The sequence below is a fragment of the Oryzias latipes genome, chromosome 12, assembly GCF_002234675.1.
Source record: "Oryzias latipes chromosome 12, ASM223467v1".
NCBI classification, from domain to species: Eukaryota; Metazoa; Chordata; class Actinopteri; order Beloniformes; family Adrianichthyidae; genus Oryzias; species Oryzias latipes.
In genome coordinates this window covers 8,156,066-8,174,574 of record NC_019870.2, presented here as the reverse complement: position 1 = coordinate 8,174,574, position 18,509 = coordinate 8,156,066, and the positions used below count along the sequence as shown (strand labels likewise).

Sequence of the window (18,509 nt, the reverse complement as noted above, 5' to 3'; positions counted from 1 at the left end):
TTTATAAAGTTGTTATAAATGTAAAGTGGTAGTTTTGCAGTATTTAATGGCTAAATATCTAAATGTTTATTTGTTTTTTATAGATTGCAGAGCTTTGTCATGAAATCGAGGACAGGGATGATGCTTTGGCAAAGGCTAGAGAGGCAGCACACAAAGCTCAACTGAAGAAATACCAGGTATGTTTCACCTTGTTCTTCATAGGACTGTTGCTTCTGAGTTATAATCATTAAAATTGTTAAGCATTTCAATTATTGTCTATTTTCTCAGGGAGTAGAGGAGCACCAAAATCTGTTAATGGAAAAGCAAACGGAATTGGCTCAACTTCAAGGGGAACATCACGCCAAAGTGCTTGAAGCCCAAAAATTACAGCGTGCCCTGGACAGGAGGGAGCAGGAGCTGTCTGATTTGCAGCAACTTAAAGATCAGCTGGAGACTGAACTTGAAGACATGAAACAACAGAAGAAGAAAGGCGACAAAGCTCTGAATGTAAGAAGACCAATGCTTTCGACCAGACGCTGACATAGTTTTACCTCCATGAGAAAAAACTGTTTGTTTTAATCCTCTTTGGTTTTTTTAGGATTTGAACAATCAACTAAAAAAGCTGAATGGTGAAATGGGAGAAAGGGAGAGTGCTCTCGAGCAGCAGTACCAGGATTTGCTGGACCAAACCAAGAGGAAACTGCAAGCACATGAGGTCACCATCCAGCGGCTCACATCTTCACTAGCCGATAAAGAACAGCAGCTGCAGGTCACAGAAATGGATGGACTCTTAAAATTCTTAGTTATAATTCAAATCTGCTTTGGTGCACACATTTTTTGGACATAAATCTTCTCTGTTTATTCAGGAGTACATGAACATGGTCAAAAACTATGATGAAAGCAAAAGCCCCAGCAGTAATGAGGGCGCTCTTGCCAAGCTGAGGCAAAGGCTAAAAGAAAAGGAGAGCGCTCTAGAAGTAAGTATTCCTATTTTGTGGTTTCATCAAGAAATATACGAGGGTACAAGGATTGTATTTTAACATTTTCCTGTTCTCACAGCAAGCACTGGATGAGAAATTTGCAGCCATCGAGGAGAAGGACAATGAAATTCACAAACTGCTTCTAATTTTACGGGAAAAAGAAAGAGACTTGGATAGACTGAATAACCTGCTAGCTCACAACGAGGAAACCATTAACGTAAGTTTCTTTGATTTGGTTTGAAGAAGCATTACTAAAATATCAATGAGGTGGCTTTTTCTAAAAAATGTCTTTCCTTCCAGAATTTTGACAGTCTGATCAAAGAGAAAGACGTGGAGCTGCAGCATCTTGCAAACACTCTGAAAAACCTACAGAGAGCTAAACAAGATGTAGAAGATAACCTGAACAGATCCCTGAGAGAGAAAGACTCCATCATAAAGCAGCTGCAGCTGTCCTTGGAGGGAAAGACCAAAGATATGGATGTCAGTCATCAACATGTTCTTTAAAGAGCCATTTTGATGAAAATCATGTCTTTGTTGGGTTTTTTTCATGTAGCATTTTCCTGATGACAGATGACATAGAAAAGGAAAATTCTTTTTATTCAAATTGTTGTGAATCAGGAGCAGACAAAAAAATGCAGTTATCCTGCACCAACCATCTGACCACAACTATGAGGAAAATTTCGAATAAACTGTTTTGCAGAAACTATGTGATAGAAAACTACATATTTTTGTGATTTTAGCTAATATTGGCATAATCATAAAATGATCAAAAGATGATCAGAGTGGGTCTTTAACTTAACTTCTCCTTTTTATATCATTTTTTTGTTTACGTTGGGTTTGTTTTTTTTATCTGCCGTTTAATCAGTCTAGAGATCTGGGAGCCTCACCGAAGTTTTTATTTTTTTTTTCCTGTATAGGAACTGTCTGAATCGATGCTGAACCAGTCCCAGTCTCAGTCACGGGACCTTGCCGAGCAAATGGGCCAGAGGTTAAAAGTCACAGAAGCAATGCTGGCCGAGGCTGTGAAGGCAAGGGAAGCACTGGTTGCTGACAATGAGAGTGCTGTCGAAGGGCTGTTGGCTACAATCAGAAGCAAGGACCAGCTTCACAAGGTCAGCTTGTATCCATGAAAATTTGCACATTGGGAAGCCAAACAACAAGTAAAACAACAGTTTTTAAATGGATCTTGACAGTTAAACGGGTATTGATATGTCCAGGGTTGTCTAATCTCATTTCTTTAATCTGCTCTTCCTCTACACCAGGAGTCTGCTGAGCACTTCAACCGCATGCTGTCAGAGCGCACCCAGGAGATTCAGGCTCTCAGGAAGCAGCTGGCTGATAAGCAACTACAGCTTACTACTGCTGAGAGGCAAAGCTCCTCAACAGCCCAGGAGACTTATTTAGAAACGGCAGAACTCAGAACGCTGCTGGCAGAAAAAGACAGCCTCATTGATGTAAGGATCCAATGAGCTACACCAGTCACTCTGCTGTGACATGAAATACAACCTCCCATAGACAGCAGCATTTCTCCTTTTGTAACTGCAAATGACACGATGACATATCCTTATAAAGTATATTTATTGTCTTTGTCCATGTGCAGAAACTTCTGCAGCGGGGTCAGGATAGGGACCAGTTCCTGGCACAGTTGAGTCCGAAGGCAGAACACGATCATGTGTTGGAGCTCAAACAAACCATCCAGATTATGCAAGAGAAGCTGGACGAGAGAGAAGGTGAGACCTTGTGACCTTTTGAACCCAGGATATTTAAAGCTGGAGTTGGTGGTAGTAAGTTTAATTCTGCTTTTCTTGTACTGAACCAGAGCTGTCACGAAGAAACAGTGTGGATAACCAGGAGAGTACTCCATTACCCAAGAAAACTGTTGCCCTGAAGAAAGAGTTGGCACAGAAAACAGAAGCGCTGAACAATGCCCTGAAAAGAGAAAATGAGCTGAAGGTCAGTAAGTTGGAGGCATTTATTTCCTCTAAAAATTGGAATACCTTACATAAAATGTTGGCCTATCTTTTTTATTTTTCCCCAATCTCAAATTTCAGATGTCATTGGCTGATCTCCAGACGTTGCTGTCTGAGCTGCAGGCTCGCAGTGAAGGGCAGTCTGCTAATATTGACTTCCTGACTGCTACTCTGAAGACCAAAGAGGAGATCATCAACGTAAGACTCCTCCATTCAGCATCAAAATAATCTTTATTTGGGGAAGTTTAAATGTTAGGTGACCTTTTTCCTTTTTCAATTGACTTGAACAGGTTTTCCACCAGCGCCTTGGTCCGGGGGGGGACAGTCAGGTTGAGAGGTCACTACCTGAACTTCCTCAACGAGAGAGGACAATAATCGGTGGAGACAGGCAGCAGGAAGTAAAGTCCCGCTCAACCTTGTTGTCAAATTGAATCTAACAGACCATTTTTAATCACCGCCTCTATTCTGCTCTCAGTCTCTTTCTGGCCTGACAGCCTTGCAGCAGGAGCATGAAGCTCTGAACAAAGCACTAAGAGCTGAGCAGCAGCTTTACTCCAGCCTGATCAGAACTGTAAAGGAACATGATAGGTAACAAAAAAATTATTCTAGCCCTGCAGGTTCAGAGTCCTCCGTAAAGATTGAGTAAATGAATCTGGCTTTGCTTTCTCAGCGCCCAGCGTCTCCATGCTCTACAGCTGGAACTGACAGCGGTGCAGCTTCTGCGGCAGCAGCTGGAAGACGGCATAAAAGCGAACGAGGAGCTAAGGGATGACTTGGAAAAAGAACTGCACAGGGCCAAACTAAGAGAAGGTGCAGTGAAAACACATTGGGTGATTGATGACGATGGTGACTAAAAATTTAAAGAAAGGAAAGCAAAAATGTCAAAGTCACTCATAGACAATCACACAAACACATGTGTTGTTTAAGTTGATGTGGCATGCACACCTGCTCCCTATGCTTTTCATTTTTGTGTCCTGTGTGTCTATTTTTTCTATCATCACCCTCTCATCTGCATGCTTTTCTTTGTACATGTGCTGAGGCTCATTTCATTGTCTGTCACTCTCAAGTGTGTTTATCTGACAGTTTCTGCTGTTTGTTCTTCATAAAATGACCAATAAAGGCTGCTGATGGCCTGTTCTCTCTGTTTCTCACACTTGACGTTTGTTTTTACCGTTCATTTAGAGGACTTGTTTGTTTGTCTGTCCCCCGCATGAGCTCTTTAACCACCCCGTCATGAATATAACCTGTTCTGCCATCTTTCACTTCATTTAAATGTAGACACACAAGCATGTCTTCACATAAGGACTTCAATAAATGAACTAAAGGCTTTTATTTTCTGCCTTGTAGGCTTCTGTTTTTTTTTTTTTAAATTGTAATTATGATTTAATGAACATTTAAAGTAAAACTCATACAGTACATCCTGAGAAGTCTGTTTATGACCACTGCCGTTAGTCAGCCATCAGACAGAATAAAAGTGAAATGTTTTGTTTACTGTTATTCACACGTCATCATTTTGGCTGTAGTGCATGCTCCTCCCACCACCCTGTCAACAAAACTCCAGGTGTATAAATAGGTCAGCTGTAAGTAATACATCCACATTGCACAAAAGCAGCTGAGGGAAAGTAACTGATTGAAATTCAACATTTCATCTCCTAGTTTTATTTATGGAATTGTATATTTGCCAGAATTAATGTTGCATCACCTACAATCACTGTTATTTGAGGGATTTCACACTTTTCCTTTTAATAGGTATGTCTCCCCTGTTTAATTCTATCAGTCTCAGAATTATTCCTCAGATGTTTTCACACTTAATTTGGCACAAATTTGGCAGTTTCACTGCTGTATTTCTATAATTTCTGAGAGCAACTGTGCTGCAGTGTAATAATGTCAGATGATTTTAAAGGTGGATGAGTAGAATTATTACCTTAATTATAAAAACCCAAATTTAAGGAATTATAACCGAAATTATAACACAATGAGCACTCTTTAAAAAAGTGACCAATGAGAAGAGAAGGATTTAAGCAAAAATACTTAATCAATTCTGTTTTTTTCCAAAGGTCATATTTGAATTTTCAACATAATTAGATTTTTATTCCCAAACTTATTTTGTTAATAGAAGTATTTGACACAGCTAATAATTTAAACAAATATTAGTAGAATTTTTATTTAAAAAGTTGTAAATTCTTAAATTAACTGGAAAAAAATGTTTCTTTGATCCTGAAAAAATAAACAGAAATGGATTTAAAACAATATTTATAGTTTAATCAATCACATATTGTATTTTCTAAAGATGGATGAATTGTTTTTTTTTTCTTTTCAGAGAAATTTTGAAATAAAAAAAACTAAATCTAATTAGGGGAGTAAATATTTGCATCTATTAAGCGGGACTGGTCTACTTATGGTGAAATGAGTCTGAATATGCTTGTATAAATGTCTGTCTCTGTGTCTGTTCAGGTATGGACCTGATTGATCCCAAAGAGCTGGAAAGTATGAGGCATCAACTAGAAGACGCCCAGCGCTGGAACGCATCCCTGCAGGCTCGCTTAGGAGCAATTCAGAACCGTGGTGGAGGTGTTGGAGGAGCAAATGATTGTGGTATGACCGCAAAACACAAAAGTTGTCATAATTTAGTGTCTTTTTAAAAATAATTTGGAATTGAATTGTTATTGCCTTTTACTCAGGGGATTCTTTAAGTTTTATTGGAGAGCAGACTTCATACATGAGTATCTGCGTGGGAGAAGGGCCAGACAACGACGACGGCCTCTCCCAACTCTCCGCTCAGGAGCTCAGACAAAAAGTAAGTTTTTGAGTTTAAGTCTTTTCCAGAAATCATTCATGTTGGGAAAAAAAAAAACCTGATCAAAGTGGTTATCTTTATGGTGAAGGTGCTGGAACTTCAAGAATCTGTCAGCAGACTGCAGGCTTCAAACGACGAGCTGCAAAGCCGCCTGGCTCTAACGGAGAATGGCGTTCCAGACAAGAACGGTGACGATCTAACCGGGGCAAGTCAGTGGAAGCAGGTTAGAGGCCCCAAAGGAAAGATAGATGCGGATGAGAATGTATGCGAAGATTCAGAGTCAAGCATTTTTTCAATACTATTTGAGTCTTGCTTTCTCACAATTAAAATGAACCAGAATCATACCACAGTCTGACATCCTCCTTAACTTGTCTAACTACTGAACCTACATCTTAATCTGTCTCCTATCTAGTGTGTTACTAATGTCTCTGCCTTGTAGTACTGTGTCGTTTTTCTTAGGATGCTTCCTGTCTTGTAGAAACTATCCTCTTCCCTTCTTTTTCCTAATCAGTCCCCCTTTTTCTCATCTCTGTGTTCCATGAAACGACCTCTCTTTACCATTCTACATTAGACACATCATGCCATTCTGCTGTTGCTGTGCAGTGTTTTATGGATTCTGTTCCCTCTTTAAGTTTTCGTTTTACCAAGTCACGTGTCATACTCGCCTCCCATCCCATTACTCCAGCAGCCTCAGATGATACACGAGATGCAGCCCAGGACTCCCAGGATGCATTTCTCTGATCAGGATGAAGATGCACAGACTGGAACCACACCTGAAGAGGTGTGAAATGTTGGACTCATCCATTTCACAACAGTTTTTTTCTACTTTTCTTTTTTTTAAATAAAACTTTACATGAATGTACTTTTTTTTTAAACTTTTTGTTGTAGGTTGCATCAGGAGGATGCGTAAGGACCAATGAGAACTTTGATCTGAGTAGAGAGCATACTCACTCAAACACAAAGGAAAATGATTTTGAGGAAGGAAACAGGGATATAGTGGTTCTAAAATCTCTGTTAAAGGACTGTGGATCTCATTCAGCCTTGCATCTTAGGTAAGATTTTTTTTTTAAATGTTTATTCTTTTGCTTCTTCATCTCACTGTACCTCAGTTCCATGAACATTAAGCCCTTTAAATATTTCTTTTTCCAGAGAAGAATTACGTCATCTTAGGTCAGAAAATGCGAAGCTGCGGGGTCTTCTGAAGGAACACAAATCAACAGAGTCTAAAGAGAAGGAGAGCAGAGATACTTCTGGGAACAGCAGTGATGGACCAACCGATCTGAGAAAGAGTTTGGAAACCCTTGAAGCTCTTGATTGTAAGTCGCATGGAAAGATCTCTGAGTCTGCTGGCATCACTGCAGATAAGAAGGAGAACCCTAACCCTGAGTTGCAAAAAAAGACTCCTAAACAAAAACACCGGGTAAGTTCTGTAAAGCTGGAAAGACAATCCACTTAGTTTAAATGGCCTTTAATATGATATTTCATTTTTTTGAACTCCAGGCTGGTGTCAGATCCCGTCTCCCTGTGCCAGTGAAGCTCAGAGTAGAGACTAGCTGCAGCAGCCAGACTGTGAGCTCTGAGCAGCAGGAAACTAATACTCAGCAACCTCATTTAGATGATGTATTTGGTCAGGAAATGCTGACTGCTCCTGACTCTCCATCAGCACTCCTGCAAAACACATCTCCTTTGCAATTGACTCGACATAGCTGCAGCTCATCAGAATCCCAGGGGGACTCAGAAACCAGGGAACCAACGGCCCACACCCACTCAGCTCTCCTTACTCAGCTGGAGCTCCTCCACCAGGAGTGCCAGGATAAAGAGGTTCTGATCAACAAGCTGAATGAGCAGCTGGCCGATTGGGAGGAACTTCACGCTCAGCTTCAGGAGAAGGAGCATCTGAACGTGCAGTACACATCCGCCCTGCGGGCTGCTCAGTCCACCATCGCTTACTTGACTGCTTGCAGTCTGGATAGTCAGGCAGGATTCAGTTCACACGCAGGTTCTGCTTCTGGCTTCGATGCTTCCCTGCAGAAACGATGCATGGAGCTGCAGCAAGCTGTTCAGGAAAAGGAGGAGCTCAACAACCAGCTAATGGAGCTTCTGGAGATGAAGGAGAAGACCTCCTCACCTCACAGTGAAGACAGAAGAAATGATAGAGACATCACAGGAGCGCCTGGCGACTCGTTCAGTGAGCTTCAGCGGCACGCCGACACTCTGCAAAGAGCACTTTTAGAGCAAACTAGGCTCAACGCAGAGCTTCAGGAACATTTAAGGGTCACCAAAGCTGCTGCACAGCCTGGTTGCAGCACTGGTAATGTCAGCCCTAATGGCCCCCCGTCAGGGAAAAGCGCAATGTCAGCAGATCCCCTTGAGGGGGATGCAAAGGAAGACCCTGAATCATTAGAAGATTTTAGTAAAACAGTTTTAGATGAAAAAATGTTTAAAGTTATGTTGAACTGTTTAACTGCAGCAGAGTCTGCTGTCGCCTCCCTAGCAGCTCACTGTGCAAATGTAGACTTGTCTTCTGGTAAATCATCTCAAATGAACCCTGACCTGCAGGAGAGCTTAGACGCACTTCAAAAATCCCTGCAAGGCAGAGAGCAGTTGGCTGAATCTACTCGGCCAAAAAATATCCACAGTTTCCCCGCTGCTTCAACCGGAACAGAAGGGCAAAAGCTCCATCGGGATCTCTGGCTCCTCTACAAGGTCTTCAGTGATTACACCTGCAGGATATCTGATCTCCAAGCTTCTCTAGAAGAGGAGAGGGGCCACAGAAGGCAGGACGGGGCTCTCGGGACAGCGCAAGGAGCCAAAGGATTACCACCAAACGTTCAAGTCCAACTGGAGGGTTTGCATAAAGCTCTTAGGGAGAAGAAAAAGACTTGTAAAACCCTGGAGGAGAAACTGGCTGCTGCTCTAACAGTTTCCCCTGAAACAAAGTGGAAAGGTAAGATAATACAACATTCAAAACCATCCAAGATTTGACACATTAGAAAATGTTACCATAAAACACAGAAATAAGCCTTAGAGTACTGAAAAGAAAGACTAACTTGAACTGTATTGCCTCCACTGCCAGCTCCAGAGCAGGGCGACAAAGCCGTGCAGGTGGATTTTCAGGACCAGGGTTACGAAACTGCTGTCAAGGGTGAAAATGATAGGGAAGAGAGCAGTAGCACAGGTAGACGGCCTACAGGCAGACGCTGCATGTCTGCTGAGTAGAAACTAATTCCAGAGGTGGAAAAGCTTTAGTTTTCTGCATGAAAAGGGAACTAAGGTGTTTTTAGTGTGGGTACTTATAACAAGTCACGATCTCCTTCCCGGTTTCCTGCACTATTTCTCACATTTAAACTGACCAAATGTCTTGCACTGTCAGATTCTTGCATGGCGCTGAATATGTTTTCTGGACTCTTACTAATCTTTTAAATGTTCTCATTTTATCTCTTCACTTACAGACTTTTTTGTAAACCCTTTTACTGTGGATTTCTTCACTTTCATACGCTTCTGTTCCTGTTTCATTAGATCTTGAGGTGGTCAGGAACCCTAGTTGCAGTGCGTCCAGTCTGCCTTTCCTGAAGCCCAACACTTTCTCCTCTACGGAAAACTTGGACTCATCCTCCAGCACTCCATATCCCAGTTCCCCAGCTCTCAGCTCAGCCAAGGTACTCATCTTAGGGTTTTCAGACTTTTCTGCCTTCTGTTTTTATATCAGTCGTTTGCTCCAAAGCTTAATGTTTCATCTACATCTTTGTAAATCCATTTCTGCCGCTTTCCCTCATACTTGATCATTTACACACAGGTTTCCTTTGAAAAAACCAGGTCTTGATGCTAACTCTTGTCTGTATCTGTCTTAGGTCAGCCAGAAAGGTCTTCTGGTTTATGAAGACTACGGTGTGTCTGAAGAGCCTCTCCAGCTTCAAGCACAAGTCAGAGAGCTGAAGGGCCAGCTTGAGAATCAGAGCAAACTGATCCTTCAGATGCAAAGTCTTCTGCGCAGGAACTCTCTGTCCAGCATCTCTCCAGCTGCCAGCATCTGTGACCCGTTTACCACCAGGGAACCAGAAGGCACTTTCAAAGTGGACCGCGGCCAAGAAGGGAAGTGTAAAGGTGGACAACCAAAAGAGAAGGAGGGCGAGGCTCAGTCAAAGGACAAAAGCAGGCTCCCTGGTAAGGAGCTGGACAGAAGCGTGAGCGAACTTCAGCAAGCTCGGAGCCGCTCCACATCACCGGCAAGGTCAGCAATTCAGAAAACGGTATTTGAAGTTTTAATAAAGTTGAATAACATGCTACCTTTTTTTTCCCTCTGCCTATCTTTTTCTGCAGGCTGGATTCTCTTGTCCAGTCACAAGCCAGAGAGCTGTCCCAGCTCCGGCAGCAGATCAAGGAGAGCCGCCGGCTCGGAGCTCTGCATCGCCAGCAGCTGGAAGAGCTGAACAAGGCCTTCAAGGAGCTGCTGCATGCTGGGGAGGTGGACTGCCACATGGGGGAGATGGTCAAAGAACAGCTGGACAAGAGCCTTACCATTCTAGGCAGGCTGGAGGGACGCCTGGACAAAGGTGGCAGCTGCTTTCCTGAGTTACATGAGTAAACTGTTGATTAGCTTTGAGACATGCAGAATGAGAATGTGTCTGCAAATCACTGGATGCTTCCATTTCTCACTGCAGATGATTTTGTATTTGTGTCCTGCAGGAGAGTCTCCTGTGGACAATGAGGACGTTGGAGCTCTGCAGTTGTCACGCAGGTATGCAACATTTTTTTCTTTATGCATTTTGTTCTAGTTGTTCGATTTCACTAAATTTTTACAATTTGACATTTTTGGCAACAAACTTGATTATCCTTTGAGGCATTTGAAGCATCAGGTTTAAGGTTAGAACTCAACCAATCACTATTTGTAGAGCATCAACATGCATAGAACACAAGGTGCTTGACAAAATAAATGAACATAGGTTAAAACAAAGAATAAAAGTCGTAAAAATCATTAGATTAGGAGCAACAGGGATAAATGGAAGGAAATGCTGTGGCTAATAGTTTGAAGGTACGGTACAAATAAAAAGATACAAAAGGGTGAAAATGAACCAATTATAAACCATAAAATTCTTAAAAGCCAAATAGATCGTTTTAAAGGCTAAAATATGCTGAACTGAAGCTTTAATGAAAACTTTTAGGCTAAAGTCGAAAACATTCAGCAGATTTCTGTCTGATCAGCTTCCATTTCAATAAAGCAAATGGGATATAACACATTTTAACAACCTTTTAGAATGACAATGCAGTTTTTTGTTTTATTGCTGGCAGTCTGAAGCCTTTCACATTTTTTCCTTTAAATCCCCAAAATGTAAGTTTACTCCCAAAACAGTTGTTGCCACGTCCCTTTACTGCTTTGACATTTATGAAAAAAGCTTTTCTTCTTTGGAAAAACATGTACAGTCATAATTTTACTATTTCAAATGTTCGTTACAATCTTTTCTAAAAAGTATGCTACTGTTAACAAATTTTTAATTTTTAGTTTTTACTCTGGTTGCTTCTGTGTCCTTTGTTGTCCACACTATCCTGCTGTTGACCCAGTCTCATCATTCCACCCAAACAAAATGCTTATTTAGGTCAATGTTACCCTTCAGATGCTATCAGTGAAATGACCAACCTTTGAGTTTCACGTGGTACGTCTCTCTTAGCAACTTGTGTAAATTATTGTCACTTATTCTTTTCCTCGTTTTTGTTAAAAAACGATGAAAGAGCATATGGTTTGATCTGAAGACTTAAAACGTTTTTGGTGAAGGAATTCACTTTGTGAGTGGATAAAGCAGAAAAGAAAGACATTTCAAAACCCGTGCCACACATTAACTGCTGCTCCGTTCAGTGTTGGGGAGCATCACCAGGCAGGCGCATCCCTTCTGTCCTGTGTGAGAGATCCTCCTGAACGCCTGTCCAGCATTCAGCAGGACATAGATAATCTGCGAACGGAGCTAGAGGGCGAGCGAGAGCTGCTGCAGCAGCATGTTGGCTTCCTCGTCCTGCAGAACCTCATCTTGGCTGAATGCACCAGGGAGCAGCTGGACCTGTGAGTGGGTTCAAACCAGACGGACAGCATGATGTTTGCCGAGCTCCAGCTGTGTGTTTCCACTCAAAGACTCCTAAAATCTCTCCAGCTTGACCCGTTCTTTTCTCTTTGGGTGTTTTTTTTTTTTTTTTTTAAATGCACCTCAGCAAACCAGCTCATACTAACAGGACCTTTTCCTCCGGCTGCTAGGTTGGCTAAGGAGCTGCAGGAGAAGAATCAGCTCATCCAGAACCTTCAGAGTCAGATCCGAGGCCGTAGTCCCAGCAGCCACCACAGCTCTCATTCGGACATTTGCCTCTCAGACGGGACGGGTTCATCGTGCCGCAGCAGCCTCACCGAACAAGGTGTTTACCAAGCCCACGTTGGAAATTCCACTCTCACACAAAATAAAATCCCACAAATTACTTGTAATTGGGTTTAAAAGCCGTGTCCAATTATAGTCTTCGGGGTCACAGGTGCATGCCAAGCTGGATTAAGTCCCTTAGCTCCATTAAATATGAACATCTCCACCTCTTGCTCTGGGGAGGGTCACTGAGAGGAGTGCTTGTTGGTGGGCACCGGCTGTCTGCCTCCAGACAGCAACGACTCTTATTTTCCACTCAGCTCTGTTCTGCTGCAGTGAAGCCAGACACACAGCATAGGTTGTGGATCAAGAGCAGAACTGGTTTCCAGTTTCAGTTGGCCTCAGCTTGAAGCTGCATTATTCAGTGAGAGCTATCCGGTTCAGTCTTTATCTCACATTTCCCCTGGGAAAAGGTTATTACAGAACTGAAGTGGTTCAACTTGTTCTGGGGCTGGTTGTACTAGTGAGAGACATTCTGGTTTACTAGTTTCAACCAAAGAGAGAGAGCAGAGATTGGATTTTTAATTCAGGATTCAAAGAATAACAATTGAGAGAAAAAAAAACATAGCTAGTGCAGAATATCTCAGGACAGTTTGGGTTCAGGTTAAGTTTTTTTTTTCTCACCCCTTGGATGTTCAGGCCATCAGCACCACACTGAGTGGACAGCAGCATCTGCGTCTCCTGTGGGAGGAGCTTCAGAGGAAGGCGTGTCCGGTCACAGGGATGCTGCCAGCAGAGTCCAGGGTCTGCAGAGAGAGAACGGCCGCCTGCAGGAACAGCTGAGGGGCAGTGAGGAGCTAAACTCCACCCTGCGCAGCGAGCTCAACCTGCACCGGTCCATCATGGCACAGAGCAGTTCTCACCACCAGGCCCGGGGCCGAGATTCAGGACCTCAAGACACGCACAGATATGAGGTCACCTCACAGAGACACGCCGCAGACGAGCCTCGCGCCATGAATCCAGGTAAATGTGAGACTCTGAGTTTATCACAGAGCAGCAGGTTCATGTTGCAAAGTCTATGTTGCATCAGGCTAAAAGCTGATCAGGGATCAGGTTTGAATTTCCTTGACAGCATCCTTTTGGTTTTCTTGAGTGAAATACTAAGATGAATGCTGGTTCTTTAATTTTTAGGTTTGTGTCCTCATTTGTTTGTATATTGTTTTTATGATGATGGTGATACTTCATTTCAAACGTATACTGTATTTTTGGAGTATAAATCCCTATTTTTTTGCTGGGGGTGTGACTTTTACTCAGGTGCAACCTATGTTATTTTTAAGAATAAAAAGCAACAACCACTAGAGGGCACTGTAGGTGTGTGTGACAGTATTTACTGCTAACAGCAACTCAGAAGAAGGTTGCTTTAGAATTCAACAGATTTTGTGATTTGAAGGGATCTAAAGAGTTTAGATCATTCTTTATGTGATCAGAATAAATGTTCGTATGTTGCACTAATATACTAGACTCTCGTTTCATGAAGCTAAATAAGCGTCAATGTGTTACAGTAGTGAAGTGTGCAAATATTCAGTCTATTATTGTTATGTAATCCGTTATTGTGAGAGGAAATGTCCGTTCTTGGTCCCGTATTTTGTTGAATGCTCTGGAGGGACTCATGGTCCAAAAATATGAACTTTTAAAGTTTAGATTGTACAAAATAAATAAAAAATATCTGAATGGGGTGAGAAGCCTTATAAATTCTCGTCCCTTTGACCAATTCTATTACTACACCTAGTACTACACTTTCTACCTATTTTAGTCCTGTTCCCTGTCTAATGAGTGCAGTTTCAGGTTTTTATAAGCACACATATGTAGGAAAATATATTCATAGAATTTAGTAATCAAAATGACAGTAAAACAATTTTAGAATTTTTAATTTTGCTTTGTCTGTGTTAGACCTGCTGGCAGAACACCTACAGGAAATCCGAGCTCTGCGGCAGCGGCTGGAGGAAAGCATTCGCACCAACGACCGCCTCAGAGAGCAGCTGGAGAGGAGACTGGCTGAGGTGGAAAAGGATCCAGGTAGACCCGCAAAACTGGAACGTCTACTGACCCATCAGGGTTATTTTATTTCTCACTCACTGTTGTTTTTAATTCATAATGTTTTGATTGTTTTTGCAGCAGCCACCAATATCTTCATTCATGGCAATAAAGACCAGGGGCAGCTGGCCAACGAGGTGCAGTTCCTCTGGGGTCAAAATCAAGCGTTAAAGGAGCACCTCAACGTGGGATCTAGAGGTAAAATCTTTCATTTCTCAGATGGCAACATGAAAGTATGAATCGGGTTCCTGCAAGTCTAATCCATTTGTTTTTCGTCTTCAGACAAGCAGAAGGAGAACGAAAAGCTTCGGGAGACTCTGGCTCGGCGAAGCGCCAAGCTGGAGCAGAGTCGGAGGGAGTGTGAAACTCTGAGGTTGGAGAACAACCACCTGCAGGAGCAGTTGGAGCACAGCAGCCAGGAAAAGTCCCTCCTGCAGGATTCTCTGCACACCAGCAAAGAGGAGCTGCACAGGTATGTTCAGAAAGAGTCATTACCATTACAGCGCGGCATTAGCACAACTGAAACCTGAGTGTAGCGTTTGCATGCTCCTCAATGATGGGATGGTTACCCCATGACCCAGATGACTTCTCCTGCAACCTAAAACCAGGATCCTTTACCCTCAGACCATAACTCCTCTCCCTTTCTCACTCATTTCACTTGCTTGTCTCATTTTATAGGTAATAGTGGAAAACCAGCCCCTGTGTTAGTTTCCTTCAGACCATCCAACTGTTTATCTGCAGTCTGCATGAAAAAAGCTTATCTTTTTTTCTTTTTAAGTATTTTATTTACGGAATTTCCACAAGACGCAGACGTCCAGTAAAAAGCGAACAGACAGTTTAGTCCAAACCTCCTCTTTCTCAGATGCTACAAACACTTCACACACAATCATGAATATGCAAAGTGATTGAGAAAGCATGAAGGTTTTCAAGTATTTTCATAAACATGAATTATTCTGTTGATTAAAATAGATAAACTTCACACAGAAAAGACATTTAAGTCATTTAAAATAAAAATAACTGGATATATCTGTGTACATTATTTTTAGCTAGTTTAGTGCAATTTTTAGTAACTTTGTTTTATTTCAGAAGTTAGGTTCTATAAATATGTCAAATCCAGGAAGTAGAAGAGTAAACCTGTAAACCTCCTCACTACTCTTTCTACACTTTTCTCAAACAGACACAAACATTTACACACTTTTCTGTCGTTTAAACTCTTAAAGTTCGTTTAGTTTCATGAAAAAATAAGTCCAGTTTCCAGATTGTGTATTTGAGTGTTTTTCTGTTTGTTTTTCAGGCTGCAGACCGAGGTGAAGCTCCAGAGGCAGCAGCTGTCCGACTCCCAGCATCTCCTCCAGTCGCTGCGGGTGGAGCTGAAAGTTTATGAAAAAATGAAGACGGACCTCTGCAAACACGGCGGTACTTTTCCTTTTTATTACTTTGCTTAGATTTCCCCCAATTGTTTTGTTAGATAACCTAACAAATCTTAAGCCAAACCTCAGTACTTTTAGTTTTTCTCGCAAGAAAAAATTCAAAGTTTCCCAAAAATGCTACGTGGGCTTAACGTTAGCTGTGATCGTAACTGTGTGGACACTTGAGGTTCTGCAGCTCAAATCCTCTTTTCCATTGGAAAATGTGAGATAGAAAGGAGAATCTTTGTTTGTTTGTGTACAGAATGGGAGGAGCAGACCCAGCCGCCCGTCTCTGATCCGTCCAGCAGCTCTCTGGACCTGCAGGAGCTCCTGTCAGAGATCAGACACCTGAGGCTGCAGCTGGAGAGGAGCATCCAGACCAACACAGCTCTGCGGCAGAAACTGGAAGAGCAGCTGCTCCGAGCTCCCAGTCACTCTGAGACCATCAACATCAACTACCTGCTGTCCTCTCCAGGTAACTTTTATTGTTGAAAAGTAATAATGTCTTCTTTTCTTCTTCAATAATATCAATTTTCCTGAATTTCTCAGATGAAAGAAGTCGGTCACCGGATCGGGAAGGCTGTGATCTTCATCATCACTCCTTCCAGAGTCACAAACGCAGTACTGCTGTTCGCGGTGAGAAGAGTCTGCACGCCGTTTAAATCTAGCATTAGGACACTTCTCTTAACTAGGCGTGCCTTAATCCTCAGATGTGAAGCGGCGCGCTCATTCCGAGCTGGACGTTTGCTCAGCCAGCAGCAGCTCCGGCGACAGCGCCTCTGGCCGTCCCTCCCGGTTGGTCCCGGGCCACCGGATGTGGGCCAACCGTAGCGGGCGCCACGTTTTGGGCTTGATCGAGGATTACAACGCTCTCCGGAAGCAGATCGCCGAGGGTCGTCAGCTGTCACGCAGCATGGATGCACAGCTGCAGGAGTGTCTGCACACACTCACACAGCAGAGCCCCGACAAGGTAGCTGACCATTTACAGCGTTCCCCTTCAGGAATGTGACCCTGACATGCACTTCCTGTTTGCAGGAGCACATGAAGGCTTTGTGCAGCAGCACAAACACCATGCAGCAGGTCCTGGATGAGGCTGGCCGCCTGCTCAAGCTGCTGTGGAGGGTCTCTCTGCCAGCTGCTTTCCCTACAGGGGAGAGCGGCAACAACCAGCAGGTGGTCCTTAACACTTCCTTAAATGTCCAATCTAATGAAGAGTCTGAGGGTCTAATCCTGCTGTGATTTCAGGATGAGCTGCTGAAACATGAGATAGCCAGACTGAAGAGCAGACTGTCACAGCAGGAAAGGATGCTGATCGGCGCCGTGAAACGACTCCGCACCACCAACCAGCTCAAGGAGGGAATGGAGAGGGTCATTATTGATCAATGTAGGGCTGATATTTACACACGTTTATTTCTATTCTACAGAAATGCTCTTTGGGTAAAAATCTGGATCATTACTTTCTTCTTTTCAGTGTCTCTGACCCACGGAGTTTTGAAGAAAGCCAGAGGAAACTTGGAGGTGAGTAACCACAAAAACCACAAACCACCAATCAGACTTCCTGTCAGAATCAGTGAAATGTCCCCTCCCCCCCTCCTGTCTCTGAAACGATGCTAGATGAGTTCTAGTTCCCTGTTGGGCTTGTCAGGAGCAGCAGATGAAGGTCAGTGTTGTCCACTATTCTGACGCATGAGCTCCTGCATGAGTTGGAGAGCAGAACATGAACATGTCCAGACTCTGGATTTGTTTAGCCAAAAATCCTCCAGTTTTCTGGACTGGACTGATATTTTGGGGGTTTGGGATGCATGATGGGTTTCTGTTTGAAAGAAATAGATTTCCGGTAGTCTCCAAACTCATCGGTGCGTTGGCCAATCACTTGGGTTGTTACAGTGACGTAGGAATGACATCGACCCGCCACTAGTGTCGTTTTCATTGAAAATTGAACCTGAAGGATTTAAAATTTTAGCTTTCAAACACTGTTTTGACCTCGTCTTTGGATTTATACATTTTTAATTCAGCTCTACATGTTTGTTGTTACAAGACAGAAACGACTACTAGTACGAATTGACATTTTTGGACAGTTTTAGGGTCATTGTGAAATTACTGTGCATCTGTAAAAATAAATATGGGGTTTTACTAAAATAAAGATCTACAGCTACAAAAAAAGTTGAAGAAAAATGAACAGAGCAAATTGTCAATGTCAAGTAAAAAAAAAGGCCATGGACTACTAAGAGATAATATCAGTATATATTAAAGTAGACAGATTGATAGGAATCTGGAATATTGTACACATGAAACTTAATGTCATAAGCATAATCAATAGTTACGTGCAGATTTTTGAAGTTCAAAAATCAATTTTTAATTTGAAATGTATTTTATTCTGTTTCAATGTTTCCTCTGATCCTAAAAAGGGATGGCATCATTTGGATTTTTCCAAAATGGAAAAAAAGAAAAAAACAGTTTTTCCAAGAACGTTTAAGTTTGATGAAGCAGTGAGACTTCGGTGAAGGACAGGCTGAAAGATGCTCCATTTCCGTCTGTCTGTCTGTCTGTCTGCGTCTGCACTGCTGCATCTCAATTGTCATAGTAGACACGTATTTTGCAGTCCTGTCACTCTTATCCTTCAGGTTGCTTGCTTCACCTTTGGTGTTTTGACTGGAAGTAAAAGTGATTGGCTGGAATTGTGCAGCAAAATTGAAGACAAGTACAGTATTTTCACGACCATAGGGCGCACCGGATGTTAAGGCGCGGTCTCAGTCACGGGGGATTTTTCCGTCTTTGACGCATTCGCGTTAACGCCCCGTTCAGAACCTCAGCGCTTCTAGATTGGGTTAATAAAACATCCAGTCTCTGATTTTTTTTAGAGGAAACATTTTTATCTTGTTACTGTTCTCCCTAACTGATCACAAACTGAATGGTCGCTCACTTGCAGCGCTCTGTCTCCCTTC

General features: G+C 42.6%; 1 protein-coding gene across 7 annotated transcripts in view; it reads left to right on the top strand.

Annotated features, from left to right (window-relative positions):
• LOC101159208 (myomegalin) overlaps positions 1–18,509 on the top strand; it is a 33,454-nt gene that overhangs the window by 12,117 nt on the left and 2,828 nt on the right. For 3 of the 7 annotated variants that reach the window (XM_023961080.1, XM_023961081.1, XM_023961074.1), the window contains 39 exons: positions 84–176; positions 268–486; positions 578–748; positions 846–956; positions 1,039–1,176; positions 1,260–1,439; positions 1,877–2,071; positions 2,222–2,413; positions 2,560–2,689; positions 2,779–2,912; positions 3,011–3,127; positions 3,220–3,327; positions 3,405–3,517; positions 3,600–3,739; positions 5,384–5,524; positions 5,611–5,726; positions 5,815–5,949; positions 6,412–6,507; positions 6,615–6,778; positions 6,876–7,146; positions 7,227–8,673; positions 8,803–8,904; positions 9,246–9,385; positions 9,578–9,957; positions 10,047–10,279; positions 10,413–10,464; positions 11,968–12,122; positions 12,761–13,084; positions 14,012–14,137; positions 14,237–14,353; positions 14,438–14,627; positions 15,450–15,571; positions 15,827–16,039; positions 16,114–16,200; positions 16,275–16,534; positions 16,600–16,737; positions 16,810–16,948; positions 17,036–17,082; positions 17,179–17,224. In XM_023961080.1, the coding sequence (XP_023816848.1) occupies positions 84–176; positions 268–486; positions 578–748; positions 846–956; positions 1,039–1,176; positions 1,260–1,439; positions 1,877–2,071; positions 2,222–2,413; positions 2,560–2,689; positions 2,779–2,912; positions 3,011–3,127; positions 3,220–3,327; positions 3,405–3,517; positions 3,600–3,739; positions 5,384–5,524; positions 5,611–5,726; positions 5,815–5,949; positions 6,412–6,507; positions 6,615–6,778; positions 6,876–7,146; positions 7,227–8,673; positions 8,803–8,904; positions 9,246–9,385; positions 9,578–9,957; positions 10,047–10,279; positions 10,413–10,464; positions 11,968–12,122; positions 12,761–13,084; positions 14,012–14,137; positions 14,237–14,353; positions 14,438–14,627; positions 15,450–15,571; positions 15,827–16,039; positions 16,114–16,200; positions 16,275–16,534; positions 16,600–16,737; positions 16,810–16,948; positions 17,036–17,082; positions 17,179–17,224 (7,282 nt within the window). The remainder of the gene's footprint in view (positions 1–83; positions 177–267; positions 487–577; positions 749–845; positions 957–1,038; positions 1,177–1,259; positions 1,440–1,876; positions 2,072–2,221; positions 2,414–2,559; positions 2,690–2,778; positions 2,913–3,010; positions 3,128–3,219; positions 3,328–3,404; positions 3,518–3,599; positions 3,740–5,383; positions 5,525–5,610; positions 5,727–5,814; positions 5,950–6,411; positions 6,508–6,614; positions 6,779–6,875; positions 7,147–7,226; positions 8,674–8,802; positions 8,905–9,245; positions 9,386–9,577; positions 9,958–10,046; positions 10,280–10,412; positions 10,465–11,967; positions 12,123–12,760; positions 13,085–14,011; positions 14,138–14,236; positions 14,354–14,437; positions 14,628–15,449; positions 15,572–15,826; positions 16,040–16,113; positions 16,201–16,274; positions 16,535–16,599; positions 16,738–16,809; positions 16,949–17,035; positions 17,083–17,178; positions 17,225–18,509) is intronic. The other 4 variants (XM_023961076.1, XM_023961075.1, XM_023961077.1 and 1 more) reach the window with 4 other exon arrangements.